Raw genomic sequence first — 22,741 nt, forward strand, 5'->3', positions numbered from 1 at the left:
GGGTGTGAACATGGGTGGCGACAGTGGACCTGGCTGGATCCCTACACAGGAGAATTGGCCAGCTGCTGAGCACACCGATGTAGGGAGGGAGAAGAAGGAAGAAGGCTAGGAAGAGGCCCTGGATTTTGGCTTGGGCTGCTGGAGGGTGGTGGTATCATTCACAGAAATAGGGAAAACAGAAGGAAGAACAGATTTTGCGGGGGAAGATGACGAGTTTGGTTTTGGACGTGTTGCGTTTGAGAGGCACACGGGAAATCCAGCCATTGCTGTTTAACAGGCAGACATATGCGAAGTCACGGCTAGGACTGCGCCCCTCAGAAGAGAACGTGCACAGTGAGGCGTGAAGGGGCCAGAGCACCCACAGTGAAATAATAAACTGACAGCGGAAACCAAGGGTGAGGGCCGGGAAGTACGAGGAGCACCCGAAGAGAGCGAACGCACCGCGGCGTTAGGGGTTTGGGGCCACGGCACCCAGTGAGCTCCGCTGGCCGGCCCCCTGCGAGCCGGCAGAGCCAGGGACTGCGGCTGTCGAGGGAGTGTGAGGGGAGGTAATGTTAAGAGCAGATCTGTTTTCCGCATGCTCTTTTCCTTCCCATCCACGTTCCCTTTGGAAGTCAACGTGTAAAAAACCGTTCAGGAGGAAAACAGTCTGGTTTTGAGTTCGGATTCTACCGCAGCGCAGCCTAGCCTGTCTTTCCCGGCCCTGGCTCTGCAGTCCAGCAGCGGAGTTTGAATTCTGTCTTACGTCGTGCCAGCTGTGTGACCTTAAATAAATGGCTTAATTTGTACGTGCTTTCGTTTCCTTTTTTGGGAATAACAATATAATAACAATACTATAATAAATAATAAAATCTATTTTATTACTTCAGTACATATGTATTTTAAATAAAACTATCTTAAACACTATACAATAAATGCATAATAATATAATAATATCTCTCTCATATTATTGAGGATAAAATGGCATAATACATGTGAAGAACCTAAACGGTGTTAGATACCCCAGAAATGCTAGAACCTCCTGAAGAGGCGAGTGTCACGGATGGGGGGATGGTTCATAGGTGGGTCAGCACACTGCCATCTGCAGGCCACATCCACTCAGCGTCTGGTTTGTGTCCCGTCTCTCAATTAAGAATGGGTTTTGCATTTTTAAATCCTCGAAATGAAATGACATGAAAACTGTAAGGAATTGAAGTTTCAGTATCCATAACTAAAGCTGAGCCGGAACACAGATCTACGTGCTCATTTAAGCGTTGCTATGCCTGCGTTTGCGCGACAGTAGCAGAATATTTGTAACTGTGGCAGAGATCGCAGGACCCACAGAGCTCAAAATATTGATTACCTGACCCTTACCAGCAAAAGTTTGGTGAATGAATGCAGTCAAGATCAAGAAAGATAACTCAAAAGTGTTGACTGGAACTGGTAATAGATGACCAGTAACCTTGAAAATGGCTTTACGTGGAGTGGTACGAGAAAAAAGTAGATTTTGGTGACAGGCTAATCAAAATTTGATTCCCGAGTCTTCAGCCAGCTGGCTGTGTGGTCTTGAGAAGTCATTTGACTTCTCTGAGCTTCTGTTTGGTCTGCTATAAGTTGGGGTTAAACAGAGCTATCTTCTTCAGTTACTGTAAGGATGAGCAATAATGCATGTAATCCATAAAACACAGGATCTGGTTTATAGAAGGTGGTCAATAAATTCTAGCTCTTGCTTCATTTAATCTGCTGCCACCAAAATTGCTATTCCTTTACAGGTAATGCCTTTTCACTTTGTATATTTTATTTGTCTTCTGTGTTCTGATGTTTTACAACATATGCTCAAATCTCACCTCTTTAATGAGGCCATCTCTATTAATATTAACCATCCTATTTAATACTATAACCTGTCCCCCATCCTGGGACAGGTTTACCCTGTTCTACTTTTCCTTTTCTCATAGAGCTTATTGTTTCTGACCATCTGGATAATTTACTAATTTATTGTATTTATTGGTTACTCTCTGTCTTCCCCACTAGGATGTAAGCTCTTTGCCCGTTTTATACCATTATGAATTTCAAGTGCTTTAATTGTACCTGGCACCCAGTGCATGCCCAAATAGTATTTGTTGAATGAATAAATGGAAAAAGAATATGTGAGATTTCTTTTTATCTTGCTTAAGACTGGATGCTCTCTACAAACCTGGGGACTTGTCTTTCATCATCTCTGTAAGATTCTCAACCATTATCCGTTCAAGTACAGCTGCTCTATTTTCTCCTTCTGGAACTCCCTTTAGAATATTGCATTTAGTCATTGTATCCTCAGTGTCTCCTAAGTTCTTTTTTGTTTGTGGCAACTATTTAGCTCTCTATTTTATTCTGAGGCAACTTCCTCAGGGTCTTTTTAGCTGTGTCTAGCCTACTATTCAACCTGTTAATTGGATTTTAATTTCGATGACAATATTTTTTTGTGCCTAGAATTTCTATTTCTTCCCTTTTCCTTCTTGCCTCTTCCTTTCCATTTTTTCTTCCCGAACTTGTTTCATGGTTTCTAATCTTCCCTTTATCTCTTCGATATTTAAAATATTCCCACATTAACACTTCTTTCGGACTTTTCTGTTGTCTCTAGACAAACGAAACCTTTCATTTGTTGACTCAGCTGGATTTCAGGCTATGGTTCATTTCTTTGTGCGGCTTGTAATTCTGGGTTGTGAGCTCCCCTTCAGGGGTGATTGCTTGGCGTTTGCCTCTGCTGAGGTCTTAGCGGTGAGCAACTGAAAAGGCTCCACAAATGTGCCAGTGAGTGGCTTGCCTTTGGAAGCTAGGAAGGGAGGGAGGCAGGGAATGGGCTCGAAGTTCACATCCCACTGAGACACCTGCCGTGTAACTGAGCAAATCACTCCTTGCTCAGTCTTCTTGTCTATGAAATGGAGACAGTAATTCCTATTTCCTAAAGATGTTGTGAGGAATTAGTGAGCAAATCAAATTAGTAAACTTAGCACAATGTTTAGTATGTATTAAGCACCTGATAAATGCTAAAATATTGTTAGTATGTAACTTCTTGCTTTGTGATATAAGGAAAGAGAACTTCATGCGTGTGAAAATAAGTTTCTGATTATGCCCATGTGTAGCCAGCCATTAAATCTGGACAGTGGTCGGAACTATCTGCTCTATTTGTGACATCAGTCAGTGGAAGATGGAAAACCCCAGCACGTGTTCCCTGGGCTGTCGGTCATTGCACAGGAGCTCTGCTGACAAGTTTGATAGTGTCTGAAGGGAGTTTCAGACACTATCCTTTAAAAAAAAAAGCCTACCCCGGCTGGTGTGGCTCAGTGGTTGAGCATTGATCCATGCACCAAGAGGTCACCAGTTCAATTCCTGGTCAGGGCACACGCCCAGGTTGTGAGGCCGATCCCCAGTGGGGAGCATGCAGGAGGCGGCCAATCGATGTTCTCTCTCATCGATGTGTCTATCTCTCTCTCCCTCTCCCTTCCACTCTTTCTAAAATCAATAAAGGAAAATAAAAATAAAGCCTAATTAAAGCATTAGATCATTTGCCAACTATTTTGGAACATTAAAATATAGCAGTAGGGAGAGTTCTTCTGCTGAAAGGAAAATGACCCAGATATATTTCTTTGCTTTTATTCAAATAGAAAATATACTTAATTCCCTGGTTATGGTGCCTTTGACTACCAGTCCCTTTCAAAGGTTAAAAATAGAAAGCAGAGCCCAGAAGCTGTAGCCAATGCTTAACAAAATACCTTTGCTTTGTTATTAGTTAAGGGATAGAAACACAGGCAAAGTCTTGGGCAAGATAACTCATGTAACCTCATTTCTACCACATGTAACTTTTGACCACAGACCTTTCCTTAATTTATTGCCATTTGGATCTGTGGATAAGGAAGAGCTAACAGGCCAAATTTAATGAATGAAAGCTGTAGGTTGCTATGATTTCTCACGGGACATATGCTACTGTAAACCTTTCTCAAAATGAGTTGTAATTCTAATTGTCATGAAACATTAACAGAGATTAACATGAAAATATTTAAACAGAGAAATGTTTTTAGGTTTTAGTTACCTGATCTTCATAATCAGATCCTGTGTCAATGGTCTCTCCAGAGTCCAACATCATCGAAGGATCAAGGTCACTCGAACCTAAGATTGGGAAAGAAAAGGTAGTCTGACAGAGGCTGTCTGTGCATGTTTCTAAAGCAAACGCTCTCCCACTAGGTTTCCATATTGTCCTTATGATTACATTACATTTGCAAACATTTCTAGGCTCTTCCCACCTGCCAGGCACTGTTTGACCTGCAGATAGAAAGTGCAAAGCTGTGGACGCTGTCTCCACCCACAAGACCACGACAATCTTGTGAAGGAGATGGGTTTGTCAATAGCAAGGTTCAGAAGCCGACGAGAGAGGGCTGCTAATTCTGAGTAGTGGAGGGGATGGTGGAAGTGGACTCCGTCACCAGGGATTCATCCAGAGCCTGAACTGTGAGGGTGACCAGGGTTGTCCAGAAGGAAAGAGTTCAGGAGTGTGCAATAGAAACTGAGGTAAAAGGAACACCAGGAGCAAATTCCCGGGTGGGAGAAGGGCAAGGGGCTTCTAGAAACAGAAACGCCAAGTTTGCTCAGACCTGGAAACCTAGTCTTTCCTCCAGCGCCTGTGTCACCTTAGGACCGGGGGTGGGGAACGTCTGGCTTGTGGGCGTATCAGGCCGAGAAATCAATCCCAGCTAACATCACAGCCTGACCAAATTAGCCTGACCGAATATAGCAGGCTAATTTTTAAGTTGATAGTTTAGTATGGCCCTTGAATAATATTCTAAATATCCAACTGGTGGGCAGAAAAAAGGTTCCCCACCCCTTGGGTCCCTGAAGGTGAGAAAAATCAGGTCAACGTGGTGTATTATTAGATTTCCCCTCCCTGGGTAGGTACTACAGGTTACATTGAATTGCTCACCCAGTAAGCCCCAAGGGCTCAAACTTAAACTGGTAATTTTCATAATGGGGTTCCTGGAGCACACGTGGTTCATTGTCCTCATCTCATGACTCTTTCCTGCTGGGAAGGACAGGGGTGGGCAAAGTAGGTCGACTCTTGTAATACAAATAAATAATGCAATTATAAATAATAATACAGGAATCAACTCATCACTGTAAACCTACCCATCCCTGTAGATATCCGCTAATTAGCCAGAAAGACAGAATTCAATGCTACCCATAAAATGCTATGTTCCTGTCAAGAAATTAACTGCACCACGTTTCATTTTAAACTTAACCTTGCCAAGTGATTCTCGGCCACAGTATGCAATGCGTAAGGTGGAATGAAGATGGATTTTTAACAGAAACGCCAAGCGCCGCACACTCTTCTGGACATGGACATCTCCAGAGATGCTGCGTTTGCACTTTCTTCCAAAAAGGGAATCAAGGTCTGTTCGTGCACAGCTTTTTCTCAACTCCTCTCTTTTTCTTCTCTTCTCATCATTAGCCCCACTGCTTACCAAGGTGACTAATTACTAGCCCATTATTAAATCGACTAAGTATGAAGCAGTCATGCCATTGTTTATTGTTTGTATCTTTAACGACTTTTTTTAAAGGATGATAAAGTTTCCAAAATGGCCCTGGCTGGTTTGCCTCAGCGGTTAGAGCATCGGCCTGCGGTCCAGAGAGACCCAGGTTCGGTTCCCGCTAAGGGCACGTACCTCGGTTGCAGTTTGTCCCCGGCCCTGGTTGGGTTGTGTGGGTGGCAGCCACTCGATGTGTCCCTTTCACGTTGATGTTTCTCTCTCTCTCTCTCCCTCCCACTCTATCTGAACAAAACATCGGAAAAAAATGTCCTCGAATGAGGATAAAAAAAAAATTTTTTTTTTTTCAAAATGGAGGTACTTGACCTGTCAAACCATTTTGGAAAAGTAGCTAACTGTAGAGTTGTCACATAGAGCTGCGTAGGTGTGTGTGGCACAATTCTAGGCCCTTGACAATTCTGTGGTTAGTAAGGTGCTCACGAGAATGGAGTGGGAAAGAATATGTACCACATACCATTAACAAAGTGAGATTAGAGGGGTGATACAAACATTTAATTATATATATATTTATATATATATATGAGTGGAAGGGAAGGAGGGGTAGAGAGAGAGAGAGCTACACGGAGAGAGAAACATTGATGTGAGAGAGACACATTGATTGGTTGCCTCCTGCACAACCCCAACCAGGACCGGGAATCAAACCTACAACCCAGGCACGTGCCCTTGACTGGGAATCGAACCCATGATCCTCTGGTGCATGGTTCGATGCTCTCTCTAACCTCTGAGCCACATTGGCCAGGGCTATATATATAATTTTTAAAAGTGGGATTATTATGTATAATTTTTCTATCTTTGCCTGTCTGGTATTTTTCATATAAAAACTTTAATAAGGTGTGTCTTAGGGCCAGGACTTGACTGTCTCAAAGCCCAGTTTAAAGATCTGTTTGCACTTATGTGCTGTGAGGCTGTAAAGATGGCAGAAGTAAAATGCATTATTTTTCCATTACAAGATCATGGACATTTTAGAACCAGTATTTCACAGACTCCCACCCCCTCCTCTTAAAAAAGAGAAAAATGAGTTGTGGAGAATTTAAATAACTTGGCCAAGGTCGTGCAGAAAGTGAGTGAAATAAACACAGGATTCATAGTCTCTATTTCTCCTAACACATCCTGCTGACTTCAAATTCTAGGCAGGAGCCATCTCAAGTGGCTTTGCAAATACGGTCTTTCATTGCAGTACTTGACGGGAGAGGACCTGGAGGGGTCAGCCGTCCCTTCCACATCCTGAGAAGCAGTGAACGGCTGATGGTGAGGCGGGTCCCTGCGTGGCTGTGGAAATGCAGGAATGAGAAGTGGGCTCCAGGAGTGTCACTCCAGCCCGTGACAATCAAGGGGCTGCTAGGGACAGCATCGTTCAAGGGGATGGCGATTTTATTTAGTTTCCACTCCCTCATAGTGTGGACATGATCCACCACTGCCTAGTGGGAGTGGTGACGGGTCCTCAGATGATTCCCTCCTCTCGCATATGTATGCACAGTGATTCAGATGAAGTGAGCAGCGTAATTCGAACACAAAGTCTTATTACCCACATCACTATTTTAGTTCCTGTGTCCTACTTACTTTATTTCATTAGAAACTGTTCTTTTGGTTGTTTTAAGAAAGTACAATGTGAAGGGCCTATAAACAACCCAGTTAAGAGATATTATACATTAATATTTGAAACTGGAACAAGATGATAAGAAAACTATTTTCAGTGAGACAATGAAGAGATCTTTGTTTTTTTTTTTTTTTAAAGCCAACAACCTGTGCTTACAAGGAAGAAGAGATTGGCTTTCCCAACAAAATGCTTTTAACAGCAATTTTATTGTATCATAAAGGGATGGAATTTCTTGACAGGTTGTTGCTCTTGGCAACAGTACTAATATATCATAGAAGGCAACAGACAAAGGATGTCATTATCAGCTCAGATAATGACTGAATAGCTTTCATTTTCTTTTGTATTGGTTGCTTGGTTTGCTGAGATGGGACCTTTAATAATAGCCTAAGATTTGACATATAAAATAGGAGGCGAATATAAGCATATGCACACATTTTTGCCTTCTTTCATTGGGCAGTTTAACATATAAAACAACGTCGATGATCTTGTGGCCCAAAACAAGAGAGCGAAATTAGGACATTTGATAAAAGTGATAGCATGGCTCTCACTTCCCCCAATTTTGATTTTTTTGATTTCTTTCCCGCTTTAAAAAATGTTCTTTCTATAGAGAAAAGAGAAAAATACGGGCTAAAATAAACCCCACAGGGAGCACTCCCTTCCACCACTTTCAGATGCAGAATGGTCTTTAGAAATACTATTTTTAGGTTGACTCCTTAAGTTTAACTAGGAAGATGATACAAATTGGCTTTAGAGATACTGCTTTCTGGGATAATGCTCCAGACTTTTTTCTTCCAAGTGGATCTTCAATCTGAAGCTTCAGGAATGCCCTCCTCCCACTCTGAGTACCAAATAAAGGAACACTCCCTGGAGGCAGGTTCTTCTTCGACAGTGAAGGGTACATGAAACTCCTCTTACACTTCATTTGCGGCTCTGAGGGAAGCGCTCTCTCCTGGCCCGGCTCTTTCACTAAGTTATAAGCAGCTTTGGGTAGGGTGTGTTTCATCTCTGATTCTAAGAACAATACTTAGAAATTCTGTGCATTCGATGCACATATGACAAAGGACTGAAACATGAATAAAAGGACATTTACACCTCACTTTTGCAGATTTTGATCTTCATTTGCTCCACGAGCATTAAAGCCCCCATAAGTGTTTTAGGCATTACCTACAGCAGACAGCTCCAATCCCAACAAGCATGAAAAGTGTTGCAACAGTTTGCATTCAAATTCCTTTGAAGAGCAGTTTCTTTTTTTAAAATGTGCTGACTGTGCCCTGGCTGGTTTGGCTCAGTGGTGGAACATTGGTCCGCAGACCAAAGAGTCGCAGGTTCAATTCTGGTCAAGGGCACGTACCTCGGTTGCGGTTTGGTCCCTGGCCCTGGTTGGGTTGTGCAGGAGGCAGCCAGTCAGTGTGTCTCTCTCACATCGATGTTTCTCTCTCTCTACCTCGCTCTCTCTGAAGATAAATGGAAAAAATATCCTCATGTGAGGATTAAATAAGAATGCTGACTGTATTTGGGACTAGGACGTGAACTCTTTGAGAGATCTGGTGTTGGTAGACTGTTCTGGGTGAGGGGGAGGGAGGATTTTCCAGTTCTTCCATTCCGAGGTGGGAGGGGGGAGGAAGAGAGAGGGAGAGTAGAAGCAGACCTAGGGAAATGGGGAAGAGTTGTATTGTGTAAGATGTGGTCTGTCCTTGTGTCCCCTCAAATCCCCACCAAAGATGCTAACATATATATAGGCTTTTCACAGCCATATGCTTTATACACATAAAGCATTTGTTTTTAAAAAAGGATTTTTTATTGACTTTTAGAGAGAGGGGGGGAAAGGGGGAGAGAGAGAGAAAGCGAGAGAAACATTGATGTGAGAGCTAAACATCAACAGCCTGCCTCCTGCATGCCCCCTATCGGGGATGGAGCCCCAAACCTGGGCATGTGCTTTGACTAGGAATTGAACTGGCAACCTTTTGGTGCATGGGATGATGCCACACCAACTGAGCCACACTGGCCAGGGCTTGCCTGGCTCTCTTAAAAGAGAACAATTGCATGATTTCACTGATACGTGGAATCTAAAAAAGTCAAGCACACAGAGGCAGAGGACAATGGGCATGCATCTGGGCAAAGTGGGGAAATGTTGGCTAAAGTTGTACAAAGTTGCAGTTAGGTAGGATGAATACATCTGTAGGTCTAATGTACAGCATGATGACTACAGTTAATAATACTCTGAATACTGGAACTTAGCTAAGCGTACATATTTCAGGTACTATTGAGCACACATAGAAAAAATGGTACCTATGTATGTCAACTAGTTTGACTGGAGCAGTCATTTCCCTGTGTATATGTTGTCAAGTCATCATGCTGCACATCTTAGATATACACAATTTTTATTTTAATAATTAAAAAAAACCTGAAAGCCATTCACGTGGAGGTGATATGAGAGCCACGGGGCAGCTGAGATTCTGCAGAGAGGGTTCAGAGAGAAGAAAACAGTAAAGGGACAAAACCTGGGGCTGACAATTCAGAGAGCAGAGGACACTGACAAGAGTTGTTTAACTGGTGAGTCAACAACTTGTATAAGCCTGGAGATTTCACCTACAGACGCAGGTTTCTGTTTTCTCTCGAACAAGAGAAGGATCTAGCAACACCGGCCCATTCCTTAATGACAGGAAGAGCTTAGAGCTTCGACCTGGCCGTCTCCTCCGGAGGCTTTGTTTGTTTCTAGTTGGCTACAGTCCCTCCCAGGCTCACTTCACTCTCCAAGGGCTGTTACAGACAGAACAGGCTACAGGAAGGCTGGAGCAGAACCCAGCTTTCCGGGCTCAGGAGTGGAAGGGAGCTGCTGGCAGTTGGGGCCGTGAGCACAGACACCCTCTGTGCAAAGCTCGGAGGTGTAGAGAGGACAGAGAGGTTCCTTCAAGTCCCTGCGAAGGGCAAGTGCCGTGCACTCCGCCAAGGGGCCTTGGGGAGGGTGAGGACGCAGCCTTTGTCCTCAGGCCGGTTACCGACCAGCACAGGAGCCCGCACAGCTGAGTGACTGCGGGATGAGGCCACCTTGGAAAAATGCCGGCAGTTCTAAAGAAGGGGGCAGCCTAGATCGGCTCCTCTGCCCACCATCTAGCAATGAGATATTTGTAGTTTGAGGTCTAGATAAGTTCTAAGTAAAATGTTAACTTAAAAAGCATCGATGTCAGAGCATATTTCAGGGCACAAGCAGTCCTGTTTACCTGATCTTCCATGCTTCTCAAAATTCCATCTTTCCCTGCAACAGGCCATCATTTTGTAGATAGCACTGGAAAATCAGGCGGGGGCGTTTATATCAGTTCTCTGTGCTCCGGGGTGTGCCTTGCCTTTTATATTCCGCCTTTCTTTGAAGCTGCTCGTAGTGGGCTTTAAACGTGGTTTAAAATTTTAAATGTTTAGCCTTTTTCTTTACAACCCAGAACTGTTTTCTTTACCCACTGAGGCCATAACCGAGAAAAAAGATCGGGACGGCGTCAACGATTTGAGAGTCATCCACGTGGACCGGATAGCCAGGAGGGACACTGGGAACCGGACAGTGAAGGAGCGTGAGAGAAGGGTCAAGGACGGAACCGGGAGAACCGCCCACTCCGGGCACGTGGCTGCCCCCATCACCTGCACGTGGAACTTCTAGGCGAGAGCACCAGGAGGAGAAGGGGCAGGGCCGCGCAGGCGCGTGGGTCAGGCGGGGGAGCTCTCAGGTCCAAGAGGAGGCTCTTCCAGGAGGCAAAGGAGAGACCTGTATGGGTTAGGGAGGGAGTCCTGGAGGAATTGTACCTTTGAATTCTTGCACAAAATGTATGCCGGATGAGAGGTTTTCAATGATAGTAACTTAGGTCTTATGCTACATTGGGACTACCTGCTGATTTACACAGGTAATGACTAGAAGAAAGGCAGTAACTGTAAGGGTCTTCTTTTCTATTTTGCTTTGTCGTACCTTTATTTTCAGACCAGAAAGTATAAAGCTCTGAGGACACGGTCATCCTTAAAACCTTACAGCAACGGGTTGTGCTCCAACCTCACTTAAAGCTCCCGACACGTGGCAGCCATCATGATGGATGGCTGCTGGAAGGACACAGGGACTTACTTGCTGCTGTCTCTTTGTTTGGAAACAACTTGCTGTCCACCGCCACGCTGATGTCATAGAACACCTCATCCTCGTCCCGGTCGGCATCGAACTGCGGGAAATCAGGACAGGCAAGGTGGGAACATGAGAGCACATAAATCAGTTCATTCCAAAAAGTAATCAGCATGCTTCAGCCAGCTGTGTCTCTAATGAAGCAGGACAATGGGAATGACAGTCCTGGAGTCTTTAATCAGACACGTGGAGAGTTTGTTAGGCCAGACTCCATATCAAACAGAAAAGGGTGTTAGGGAGGAAAAGGGTCGCTGCAAAATTAGGCAATAGTATGGTCAATTATGGTTTAAAAATGTGTAGAATTTTCTTGATTTATAAAGCAACCTTTGGAAAAAAGGAAAACTGAAATTTGCCTTGTGTCTTTCTGGCTCTTTGTATTTTTTTAAAATTAAAAAACTCATGAAAATATGTAGTTTTAAACAGAGAAAATAATTTTTCTCATGGATTGTCAAAAAAAAAGGAAAGAAACCCTAAACAAAATTTTAGTTATCATTTTAGATACTACAGACACTATACAATAGACATATAATCTATAGATTCTACAGGTTTAGATGTAACAAAAATTACAGATTTAAATATTTATTTTACCATTCTCTAAAATTTACAAAATTTTAAAGAAATGTGGTTATATTTATAAGTCCTCCATTTTCCAAGCTGTGCAGTGTTTTTCTAAACACACTTTTATCTCTTTAAAACCTTAAAAATAGTTTTTAAAAATAGCTTTTCTGAGTTATCGATATATAATAAACTGTACATATTTAAAGTGTATACTTTTGACATCTGTATACACCTAGAAAACCATAATAAAAATAGTGAACCTGTCTTTCACTCCCAAGTTTCCTTGTGCCCCTTAGAAATCCCTTCCTCTTGCCCCTTACCAGGTAATCACTGATTTGCTTCTGTAACTGTAGATCATTTTGCACCTTCTGGAATTTCATATAAAAGGATTTTTGCAGTATGCAATCTTTCTGTCAGGATTATTTCACTTAGCACAATTGCTTTGAGATTTGTCAATGTTGTATACATAGTTCAATCCTTTTCATTGCTGAGTAGTATTTCATTGTATGAATATATGTTAATCCCATTCTGGTCATCTTTCAGCTCAGACATTGTAGTTTTCATCTCTTGATGAGTGATTTGAGTCTTTTAACAAATATCTTTGTCCTTATTTAAGATATGAATATTTTAAATACAATTATAGTAACTTTTAATGCACTTCTCCACTAATTCTAACATCTGCTATCAGCTCTGATTAATATTTTTGTCATTGTTATGAGTCATGTTTTCCTGTTTCTTTGCATGCCTGGTAACTTTTTATTGGATGGCCAGGCATTGTCATTTTGATCATGTTGGATGCTAGGTATTTTTGTATTCCTATATATATTATTAAGCTTGGTTCTGGAATATAGTTTAGTTACTCGAAAACAACTTGATCCTCTCAGGTCTTGTTTTTAAGATTTGTTGGGCTGGAGCAGAGCAATGTTTAGTTTAGGCCCAATTACGTCCCACCGTGGAGGCAAGGCTATTCTGAGTCCTCTACCCAGTGCTTTGTAAATTAAGAGGTTTTCCAGTCTGACTGGTAGAAACAGGCACTATTCCAAGGCTGGTGTGAGCACCAGCTACTGTTCCTGCTCATTCTTTGGGGTGTTTTTTCCCTCAGCTTCAAGTAGTTCTCTCACATGCAGGCACTGATTTGCACTCTGCTGACTACTGCTGGTGGGCAGGGCGACCCGCTGCAGGTCGCCAGTGTCCTCTGTCTGTACATCTCTCCATTGCTGACACTGTGCTCTGCACTCCAGCCTCCTTGGTCTCTTGGACTCTCAGCTCCATCCGCTCAGCTCATGGAGCGCACCAGTCTCCACAGGGCGTCTCCTGCACTGGAGCCTGGACACCCCAGCAGTAAGCTGGGCAGCTGGGGGGCTCAGGGCCTTGTTTCCTTTCTCAGGGAATCGCCTTGTTGCGTGATGTCCAGTATCCTGAAAATTACATATGTGTGTGTGTGCATGTGTGTGTGTACATATTTATATATGTGTGTTTGTTTCATGTGGGAGGGAAGTCCAGTCTCTCTTATTCCACTGTTGCCTAGAATCTCAGTCCTTTAACTTTTCATCTTCATTATTATCTTGAAGATACTTAAGATTTCCATGATTTATTCCTTTATATTTTTCTACTGAAGTGTTCTATTATTTTTAGGAAAATTTGGAAACTTAATTAGAAGAGTATGTCCTGACCTCCTCATACACAGTTAAAGCACATCTGTGTGGTGCTTCCCTGGGCTTTTGCTGGGTCTCAGCAGCCTGTGGGCAGGGTGGGCAGGGAGTTTTCTTCCATTTTACAGACGAGGAAATATCTATTCAGAGAGATTGCAGCTTCCTCCAGTCACACAGCTAAGAAGCAGGAGAACTAGGACGTGAGCTGAGGATGACCAGCCCTTTCACCACCAGTGAACGAACCACTCCAGTGAGACCAACGCAGCTCTTCTGTTCAAGGAAGTGTTAACACAGCCCTTTCATCCCAAAGCGACGGGAGAACAGTGGTCAGGGCAGGTCCAAGGAGACCATGAAGGCACAATTAGTGCCGTCTTGACGCCCCGTTTTCCACATCCATAGACTGTGGCTCTTTATTTTCTTTCACAGTATCTGTTAGCTATCAACAGTAAGGAGTAACATCTACTAAGAATTTTGTTTTTATTTTTTTCTTGGACTTTTGAGGGATGGGTGGGGACACTGTCATTTTATAAATAAAAGAGCATACGCTTATGTCTTAGGGCTCCCGCCACGGCGGGGATGAGGGAGCCCGGTCCTCCACCCTGACGTCGTTGGCTGGGGCAGTCGGCGATGGTGGAGTTGCCCTGGCTGGCAGGGCAGTGGTGGGCAGGGCTCTCCATTCCACAAGCAAATGAGGCCCAGTCGTATGGGGCCAAGAAGTCAGGGAGGTTTGCAAATTGAGCTCAGGGAGCTTATGACTCTTCTAGAGCTTGATTTGAGTTTTTGTTTTCCCTTGTAGCAGCTGTCTGACCTTGAGCAACTTACCTCCCTTGTTCTTAACCAAGGGGCGGTGAACCTTTTCTCTGCCAAGGGCCATTTAGATATTTATAACATCATTTGCGGGCCATACAAAATTATCAACTTAAAAATTAGCTGCTAAATTTGGTCAGGCTAATTTGGTGTGGTGTGTGATGTGAGCTGATATTGATTTCGTGGGCCTTACACGGCCTGCGGGCTGAACATTTTCCACCCCTGCTGAAGAGGTCTAATGAGATGGGATATTTAACACCAGTGCAGAGCTTGGCATGAATTGTAGTCCTTTTTCTTTTCTCCTTGGTCTGTAGGCTAACGGAGCAAATCCTGTTAGGGATCTTTGATTGCTTCTGTGCTTTGGACACACATACACACACACACACACACACTTTTTAAATAAACCTTGGACACTGTGGAATAAGTAATATAAAAGACTTCCTGGGAGTTATCCTATCCTCCAACTAATTTGAACAAAGATAGACTTAGTTCTAACACAGATTAATGTAACCAATTGTTCAATGTAAAAAGCAAAATGCAAAAGATGAACACCATTCATAAAAACATATTTGCTGAGTAACTACTGCATCAGGTGGACTCTTCAACTGACCACTCCGAAGCTTTGGCTGATGAACATGAGCCCCAAGGAAGGAGAGCAACACCCCCAGAGTCAGCTCAACTCTGGGATCATACAGCTAGAACACGTTTACCTCTGCGTCAGGACAGAATCTTACCTAGATTTCCTTATTTTCTGTAACATCCCACTTCTACAGCTCCAGGACTAGCATGGGACTCTTCTCTCCCATCTTTTAGCAAAAAATATGTGGCGTATAGTTCTTAGAGAACCTCCTGACTGAGTATATCAGAACAACTGCCACTTAATTGGCAAAAATGTTTACAAAATGGTGACATTCAGTGTTGGAGAGGTTGTGTCTTCGGTGAGTGGAGGACTTGGCTTTTAAATCATCAAATATTTTACTTGTATTTGTTTTGCACAAACCATGCACATCAACGATTCTCAGACAAGAGTAATTTTGTCCACCTTGCCTCCCTGTCCCAACTTTTAGCAATGTGGGAGACATTTTTGATTGTCACACTGGGAGGAGGGGGGCTCCTGGTTAAGGATGCTACTAAATATCCCCCTCACAACAAAGAATTATACAGTTTAAAATGTCAGTGGTACCAAAGTTGAGAAACACTCACCTCCTACATCAAGGCATTCTCAGTTTTCGGGTTTCTAAATGCTGTTTTGAAACTCAAGTAGCAATGCTTTTTCTTTACTTTAAAAAAAAGGTTTTAAGTTGCAAAAATGTATGCTGTTAACTTCAAAATACGAATAGCAGAAGTGATGATACCACAGGGGTAGCACAGGTAAAGGGTGATGAAGGTTCTAGGAACACAAGTTTATTTATGTCTCATGGATCAGAAACAAGCCACAGTGGGTAGATGTCACTGTGGTGTCTGAGGTTGCTCCCAGCTCTGAAATTCTGATGGACAGGCACGTTATCTTTTCAGAGATTGTTATATAATCTCCAGCAATCTTTCTTTCTTTCTTTCTTTCTTTCTTTCTTTCTTTCTTTCTTTCTTTCTTTCTTTCTTTCTTTCTTTCTTTCTTTCTTTCCTTCCTTCCTTCCTTCCTTCCTTTTTCTTTCTTTTTTTCCTTTCCTTCCTTTATTGCTTTTAGAGAGAGAGGGAGAGAGAGATAGAAGCACCGACGAGAGAGAACATTGATTGGCTGCCTCCTGCATTCCCCCACTGGGGATTTGGCCCACAACCTGGGCATGTGCCCTGACCGGGAATCGAACTGCGACCTCAGTGCATGGGTCAATGCTCAACCACTGAGCCACACTGGCTGGGCTCTCTAGCAATCTTTTTTTTTTTTTTATCCTCACCCGAGGACATTTTTCCATTTTTTGTTCAGGTAGAGTGGGAGGGAGAGAGAGAGAGAGAAACATCGATGTGAAAGGGACACATCGAGTGGCTGCCACCCACACGACCAACCAGGGCCGGGGACAAATTGCAACCGAGGTACATACCCTTAGCGGGAACCGAACCCGGGTCTCTCTGGACCGCAGGCCAACGCTCTAACCGCTGAGCCAAACCGGCCAGGGCTCTCTAGCAATCTTAACAAAACTTTTTATTCTGAGAAAGAGAACTCACAGAGGACATGGTATGCAGAATCTGTTTTATGTTATTTAATGTAAGAGGGCTGGGCAGGTTCAATTGAAATTTTTGAAATGAAATGCTTCCCAAATTCCCTAGTTTACTCACATGTATAATTTGAATAACAAATGTGCCCGGCCAGTGCAGTTCAGTGGTTGAGCATCGACCCATGCACCAAGAGGTCACTGGTTTGATTCCCCATCAGAGCACATGCGCAGGTTGTGGGCCAAATGCCCAGTAGAGGGCATGCAGGAGGCAGCCAATCGATGTTCTCTCTCATTGATGTTTCTATCTCTCTCTCCCTCTCCCTCTAAAAATCAATAAAGAAAAAAACAAAAACAAATGTAACAGCATTCAAAATCATACAAACTTTATCTAGATCAGGAAAGAAAATTACAGCACATGGAGCAGGACCCATCGAGGAGCAGGCGACTGTGGCGGTTTGCATTTTTAGCCGCAGAAACGAGTTTCGGTCTTCTTTTGGCTTTTCAGGCTGCAGTGTCCGCCCAGAGCTCCTCCACAGAGACAGGGCTTCCTGCCTTCTTATCTCTGTTAGCGAGGAATGTCAGCCTAGAAAACATCCTAAATGCACTTGAAAGGAAGACTATCAGTTCAATCTCTCCAGATCCTACCTTTTATTAAACTTAAGTCTGCCTCCTATTTTTTCTCTGTCTCATCATTTCAGAAGGAAACAAATTGGCTCTGTTATTAGTATCGCCTCAGTTTTATATATCCCGCAAGTATCATTCTCTGAGCATCAAAGCAGCTTCTTGAATTTTTTACTTCTCCCTGGTACCAAGTAAGGGATTTCAATTAAGCATGCTCCCCACCAGGGGCTTTCATCATTGCCACCACAGATCCCTCAACATGCAAATAACCCCCCCTTCATATTTCCATTTTTATTGTTGTAGAGACTTCCCTTTAAATGATTGTTTGGTATTCTGTTTATAGGGACTTTGCTTTTCTCCAACAAAAAACTGGAGCCTGCACTAAAGCAGCAGTCATTTAAAAATGTTCTGACTGGAGTGACATCTGTAGTTGCCAGCAATGGAGTGATGACAGTTTATAATATTCTGCAGAACCATGTTTCTAAAGCTTCATAATTAATCACAAAATGTGAAAGAGGACCACCTAAGTGGATTTGGTGGGGGTGGGCAGGATTGTCTGAGAAAGCCAAATCAATGCCCCGCTTGGATGAGCAGAGTTCTCACGAACAGCCTGCGGAACCGAGAGACGAACACATTTCCTAACAGAAGGAGCTAACGGGTAGAAGCATGAGAGAACATCGATGTAAAACCAGACATGATTGGTATGCAAAGTGATGAGGATAGAGGGCTCGACAGCTCTAGATATCTGAGTAAACGTTTATTCTTTTCTCGGCTTCTTGTACGGAATCTTTATTTCACTGGAGATTCTAGACAGCAGCTGGACAGTTTGTCGGGAAAAAGTCAACACAAGGAAGAGATGCCAGAGAAAATGGCTGCAATAGTTATGAAGTATTTTAAGAAAAATGTTCTTCCTTAGCTTGAAGCCTTAACAATGTAATAATGACTGACATTTCCTGCTATAGAGACCTAGAAAAGAAGGCTAAATCCAGGTAATTTTGATTCTTCTTACTTCACTAGCTCTGAAGACATTTTTCAGGATCTTCATTGACACTCAATAACCAAAGGGTGTTGAATAAAGCCCAAGGAACTGTTACTATTTTTAAAACATCTATGTGCCATGCATTGTTAGAAGTTTTCTTTATACACTTTTATCTTTCGGTCCCTACAATATTATTAAAAAGGGCTTTATTATTCCCTGATAATACAGAGCCTCAAACACTGAGCCTCAGAAATTAAATAACTTGTCCAAGGTAATGTAGGTGGTTGAGCCAGGACCGAATTCACATCTGTCTACGTCAAACGGTGAGCCCCCCTGCCCACCCAGGCTGTCAGGGTCAGCTCCCAGCCCATGGGGCAGCTTAGATCTTAGCTGGGCACTTGCAGAACAAATTGTGTCTTCTCGGAGCGCTCTCAGCACAAGCCTCTAAGAATCCTCAGAAACCAAGCCAAGCCAGGTCCAGATGCAACACACTCACATATTCTTGATCACAGTCTCCATTTGGGGGGCACCATAGGTGATTATTTATTTCTCTGTTGGATGAGTGTACCATGCTACATGGCTGTGGCTGTTGGCAGAAGGGCCACCCCACAGGCTGGAGCATCAGAAGGAGCAAGGGCAGGCAAAGCTGACCAGAAGAGGCAGAAGACTTCCCAACTCCAAACGGAGATCTCTGGGGAGTCTTGAGATGAAAGCTATCAGTTTTGCAAGGAAGCTGGCTACGACCCTCAGTCCCCATTATCTACCGTTGGCTCTAGCTGTCCCTCTGCGGCAGCCTTCTAAGGCTTCTCTCTGCGGACAGCACTGCCTTTTATTTTGCTGAGAGGACTAAAGTCATCTAGTGTGGATTCTGTTTTTTCCCCCTCATCTCCACTCAGTCCTCCCTCAGCAATCAGAGAAAGAGCAGGCCTCCCCTCCTCCTAAGAGCCTTTCTGGTGTTGGAGAATAGACTTCTGACGTGGGTCCATCTCTGGTTGGCCCTTCTAGCAGCAGCTGCTGTGGTTCTGCCCCAGGCCTCCGTCCAGAGCGCCCGAGGCATGGCCTGGCTCCGCGGCTTCTCCCACAGCCCAGCCAGGGCGTCGGCTCTGCCTCTGAGGGACAGGCAGTATCCCAGACTCCTTCCCCAGAGCTCCTTGCTCTGCTGGTCTCATGACGGGATGGCGGATGCAAAGCCAGAACCCAATATAAGAAGGAAGAGGCTAGACCTCAGGGCACGACATAAGGTTGCTGATGAGAGAAAAGGACCAATAAAGTAAATCATCCAGGTTGGTGGTGAGAATTGGGACCAGGAACAATTCTTGAGCTGAAGGGCAGACAGCTGCAGTAGCTGATTATTTAAAAATTTCAGGCTCAGGTAGAGACCTAGACAGATATACTCACTCGGACTATATCCAGATCATAAATGGTTATCAAATACCCAATATTTTGCTCACTGAATTGCGGGCACTGTGATAAACACATGCAAAATTAAGTCACTTCATATGGAATCTAAAAAAACCCCCAAAAACCAAACTCATAGAAACAGAGAATAGAATGGTAGTTTCCAGGGACTGAGGGGTGGGGGAAATGAGGAGATGTTGGTCAGAGGGTACAAACTTCTACCTATAAGATTAATCAGATTTGGGGATCTAATGTATAGCATGTTGACTATAGTTAACAATACTACATTATATATTTGAATATTGCAGACACAGATCTTAAATGTTGTCACTGCACGAATAATTATTTGAAGGGATGAAGGTGTTAACTAACCTCATTAAGATAATTATCTCTGCACTGGCCAGTTTGGCTCAGCAGTTAGAATGTCGGTCCACGGACCAGAGTCCCAGGTTCGGTTCCCGCCAAGGGCATGTACCTCAGTTGCAGTTTGTCTCTGGCCGTGGTTGGGGTCGTGTGGGTGGCAACCACTCAGTGTGTCTCATCGATGTTTCTCTCTCTCTCTCCCTCCCTCTCTTCCTCCTGCTCTATCTGAAGATAAATGCAAAAAATGTCCTCGAGTGAGGATAAAAAAAAAAGATAATCATCTCATAAAATCATGTTGTACACCTTAAACTTATACAATATTATATGTCAATCATATCTCACTAAAGCCGGGGAAAAAGCAAAATAAAATTAAGTTGCTGAGTAAATTAGCAGATGCCAAAAAGGATTTAATATTTCATTAACATGGTATTACTACGTGACACATTGCTTCTCCCTTCAAAGTTAACTGGAAAATAGAGCTGTAGCCTAGCAAATAGGCTGATATAATGGATTTTGTCAAGTAAGTAAAGCTTTAGAATGTCCTAGAATCAACATAGATTCTATCCAGTCCCTTAGATCGCTTCCATAAAGCAATTCAATTCAGTAAAGATTTACTGAGCACCTTCTTTGTGCCAGGTGTGTGCTGAGCGCCGAAAATACAGAGAGAGAAGATTGAACCATATTCGCTTTTCCGAACTTGTTAAGGCACCAATGAGGACTAAACTATCTTGAAAAGACTCGGTAAGGAAAGGTAGAGAAGAAAATGGAGAAGAAGATGCAAGATAGATGAAGACAGACAGGGGAGAAGCACACTGTGTGGCCCTGCTTTCCCCCCACGGCGCCTCGCAGGGCCGAGCCCAGCAGTTAGACAACAAATTCTCACCAAACGGAATTCACCAGAACATTCAATTAATTAAACTACACCTTTTCCTTCTTATTTTCTCTTCTTATTTCTTTCCAGCATTCCAGCAATTTGAGGTTGTATAAAATCACAGGTGGTAGGATCAAGATTTCAACCTTTGCCAAAAAGGCTTCCAAACTAAAGAAACTAGTTGGCAGTGCTCACGTGTCCCCTGCCACAGAGCCTGGAGCGGTGCCCCGGAGGCCCAGAGACACGGCCACGCTGCCTGCCAGCCAGATGTGTGACTAGGGCCTCATTTAGGTCCTAGGAAGATCAGGCTCATTCTCTCTCTTATTTTTTTTTCAGTGGAGACCAAAGTCCAAGAAAACATGTTAGAAACCTCAGGGGAAAAGGCTGTGCCTGGGAAAAAACCAAAATTAATGACAACTTCAAATGTAACCTTCGGGCTCATAGAATAGAGCAGCTTTGATCACCAATGCAAAGGCAACATGTCAACTTTCACAAAATGACAGCGTGACTTTGTAGGACAGCTAAAAAATGCATCACATCCCACAGGACTCCTTTCTTTCCCAACAAAGCTCTTCCCTTTTTCTGCAGGAGAGAATTCACCTCCCCCCCAACAGCCTAGGGGACCAGCTTCACACGGGAACTCACAGGATATCTCTGGTCTTTTCCCCTTTCTTCAGCTGTAATCCTTCATCACAGGAGTCGTCAGGGGGAGGCAGACCCTCGTATTTGCCACCCCCATGATGAAGGAAGAAAATATTATTGAGGGAATTCCACATTTAAAGATCACTTGTTGTGGGTATTCTTAGGTCCCTTGTCTTTTCTTTCCTTTTTTTAAAATTTATTTTATTATTATTTTTATTAATTAATTTATTTTTGTTACAGATGTTTCTCCTCCCCGCCCCTGCACACACCCTCCCTTTTCTCTATCCCGCCGCCCCAAGCATTGTTGTCCATGTCTATTGGTTATGTGTACATGCATATAAGTTCCGTGGTTTATTTCATCCCTCCGCCTTGCCCCTCTCCTCTGAGGTTTGTCAGTCTGAACCTATGTCTCTGGGTCTGTTTTGTTCTTCAGCATTTTTTGTTCATTATATTCCACAAATAATGTGGTATTTGTCTTTCTCTGACTGGCTTATTTCGCTTAGCATACTGCTCTCCAGGTCCCTCCATGTTGTCTCAAAGGATAAGAGATCTCTCTTTCTTACAGCTGCATAGTACTCCATTGTGTATATGTACCACTGCTTTTTTATCCATTCGTCTACTGATGGGCACTTGGGCTGTTTCCAGATCTTAACAATTGTAAATAGTGCTGCTATGAACATGGGGTACATATATTCTTTCTGATGGGTGTTTCAGGCTTCTCAGGGTATATTCCTAGAAGTGGGATCACTGGGTCAAATGGCAGTTCCATTTTTAATTTTTTGAGAAACACCATAGTGTTTCCCATAGTGGCTGCACCAGTCTGCATTCCCACCAGCAGTGCACTAGAGTCCCCTTTTCTCCACACCCTCGCCAACACTTGTTGTTTGATGAGGTCCCTTGTCTTTTAAGAGCTGTGAGTTACAATCAGTTTCTTTATTTCCCTAGTAAATTCTTGAGTTTGTTAGAAGGTTCTCATGGTTGGTTTTTATTTACTCAACAAACATTTATTGAGTGCACACAGTACATAACATCTGCTCTGGGAGTGGTGTGCAAAGATGTTTTACTCCAGTATCATATAACAGTAAGGACTGTGTTGTCACCTCTTATGACTGTCCTCTCCCTGTCCAAGTAGGAACTTGCATTACAGGTAAGAGAAAGCGTGACACTACTGAGTGTTTGGAAACTTTTATTAATTCATTCATTAAAAAATACCTATTGTGCACCTACTACACGCCATGCACTGTAGGTTCAGTGCTCAGTAAATGGGACTCTTGCCCTTAAAGAGCTCACAGTCCAGTGAGGGGGACATTAATTTGAACCCTAGCATTAATATAGAAAAAGGCCTGGGGCAGAGATATTTGGAAAAGTTTAGTGGCGATCAGAGGAGAAAGGAGG

The 22,741-nt window shown here is 43.3% G+C and overlaps 1 protein-coding gene across 1 annotated transcript in view; it reads right to left on the reverse strand.

Annotated features, from left to right (window-relative positions):
* The window catches only part of AK5 (adenylate kinase 5), a 220,708-nt gene that overhangs the window by 91,763 nt on the left and 106,204 nt on the right, over positions 1–22,741 (reverse strand). Inside the window, exons 7-8 of the mRNA XM_036256345.1 lie at positions 11,255–11,345; positions 4,049–4,125 (exon numbers count right to left, since the gene is read on the reverse strand). Coding sequence (XP_036112238.1) covers positions 4,049–4,125; positions 11,255–11,345 — 168 coding nt within the window. The remainder of the gene's footprint in view (positions 1–4,048; positions 4,126–11,254; positions 11,346–22,741) is intronic.

The sequence above is a fragment of the Molossus molossus genome, unplaced genomic scaffold (genome assembly GCF_014108415.1).
Source record: "Molossus molossus isolate mMolMol1 unplaced genomic scaffold, mMolMol1.p scaffold_m16_p_12, whole genome shotgun sequence".
NCBI classification, from domain to species: Eukaryota; Metazoa; Chordata; class Mammalia; order Chiroptera; family Molossidae; genus Molossus; species Molossus molossus.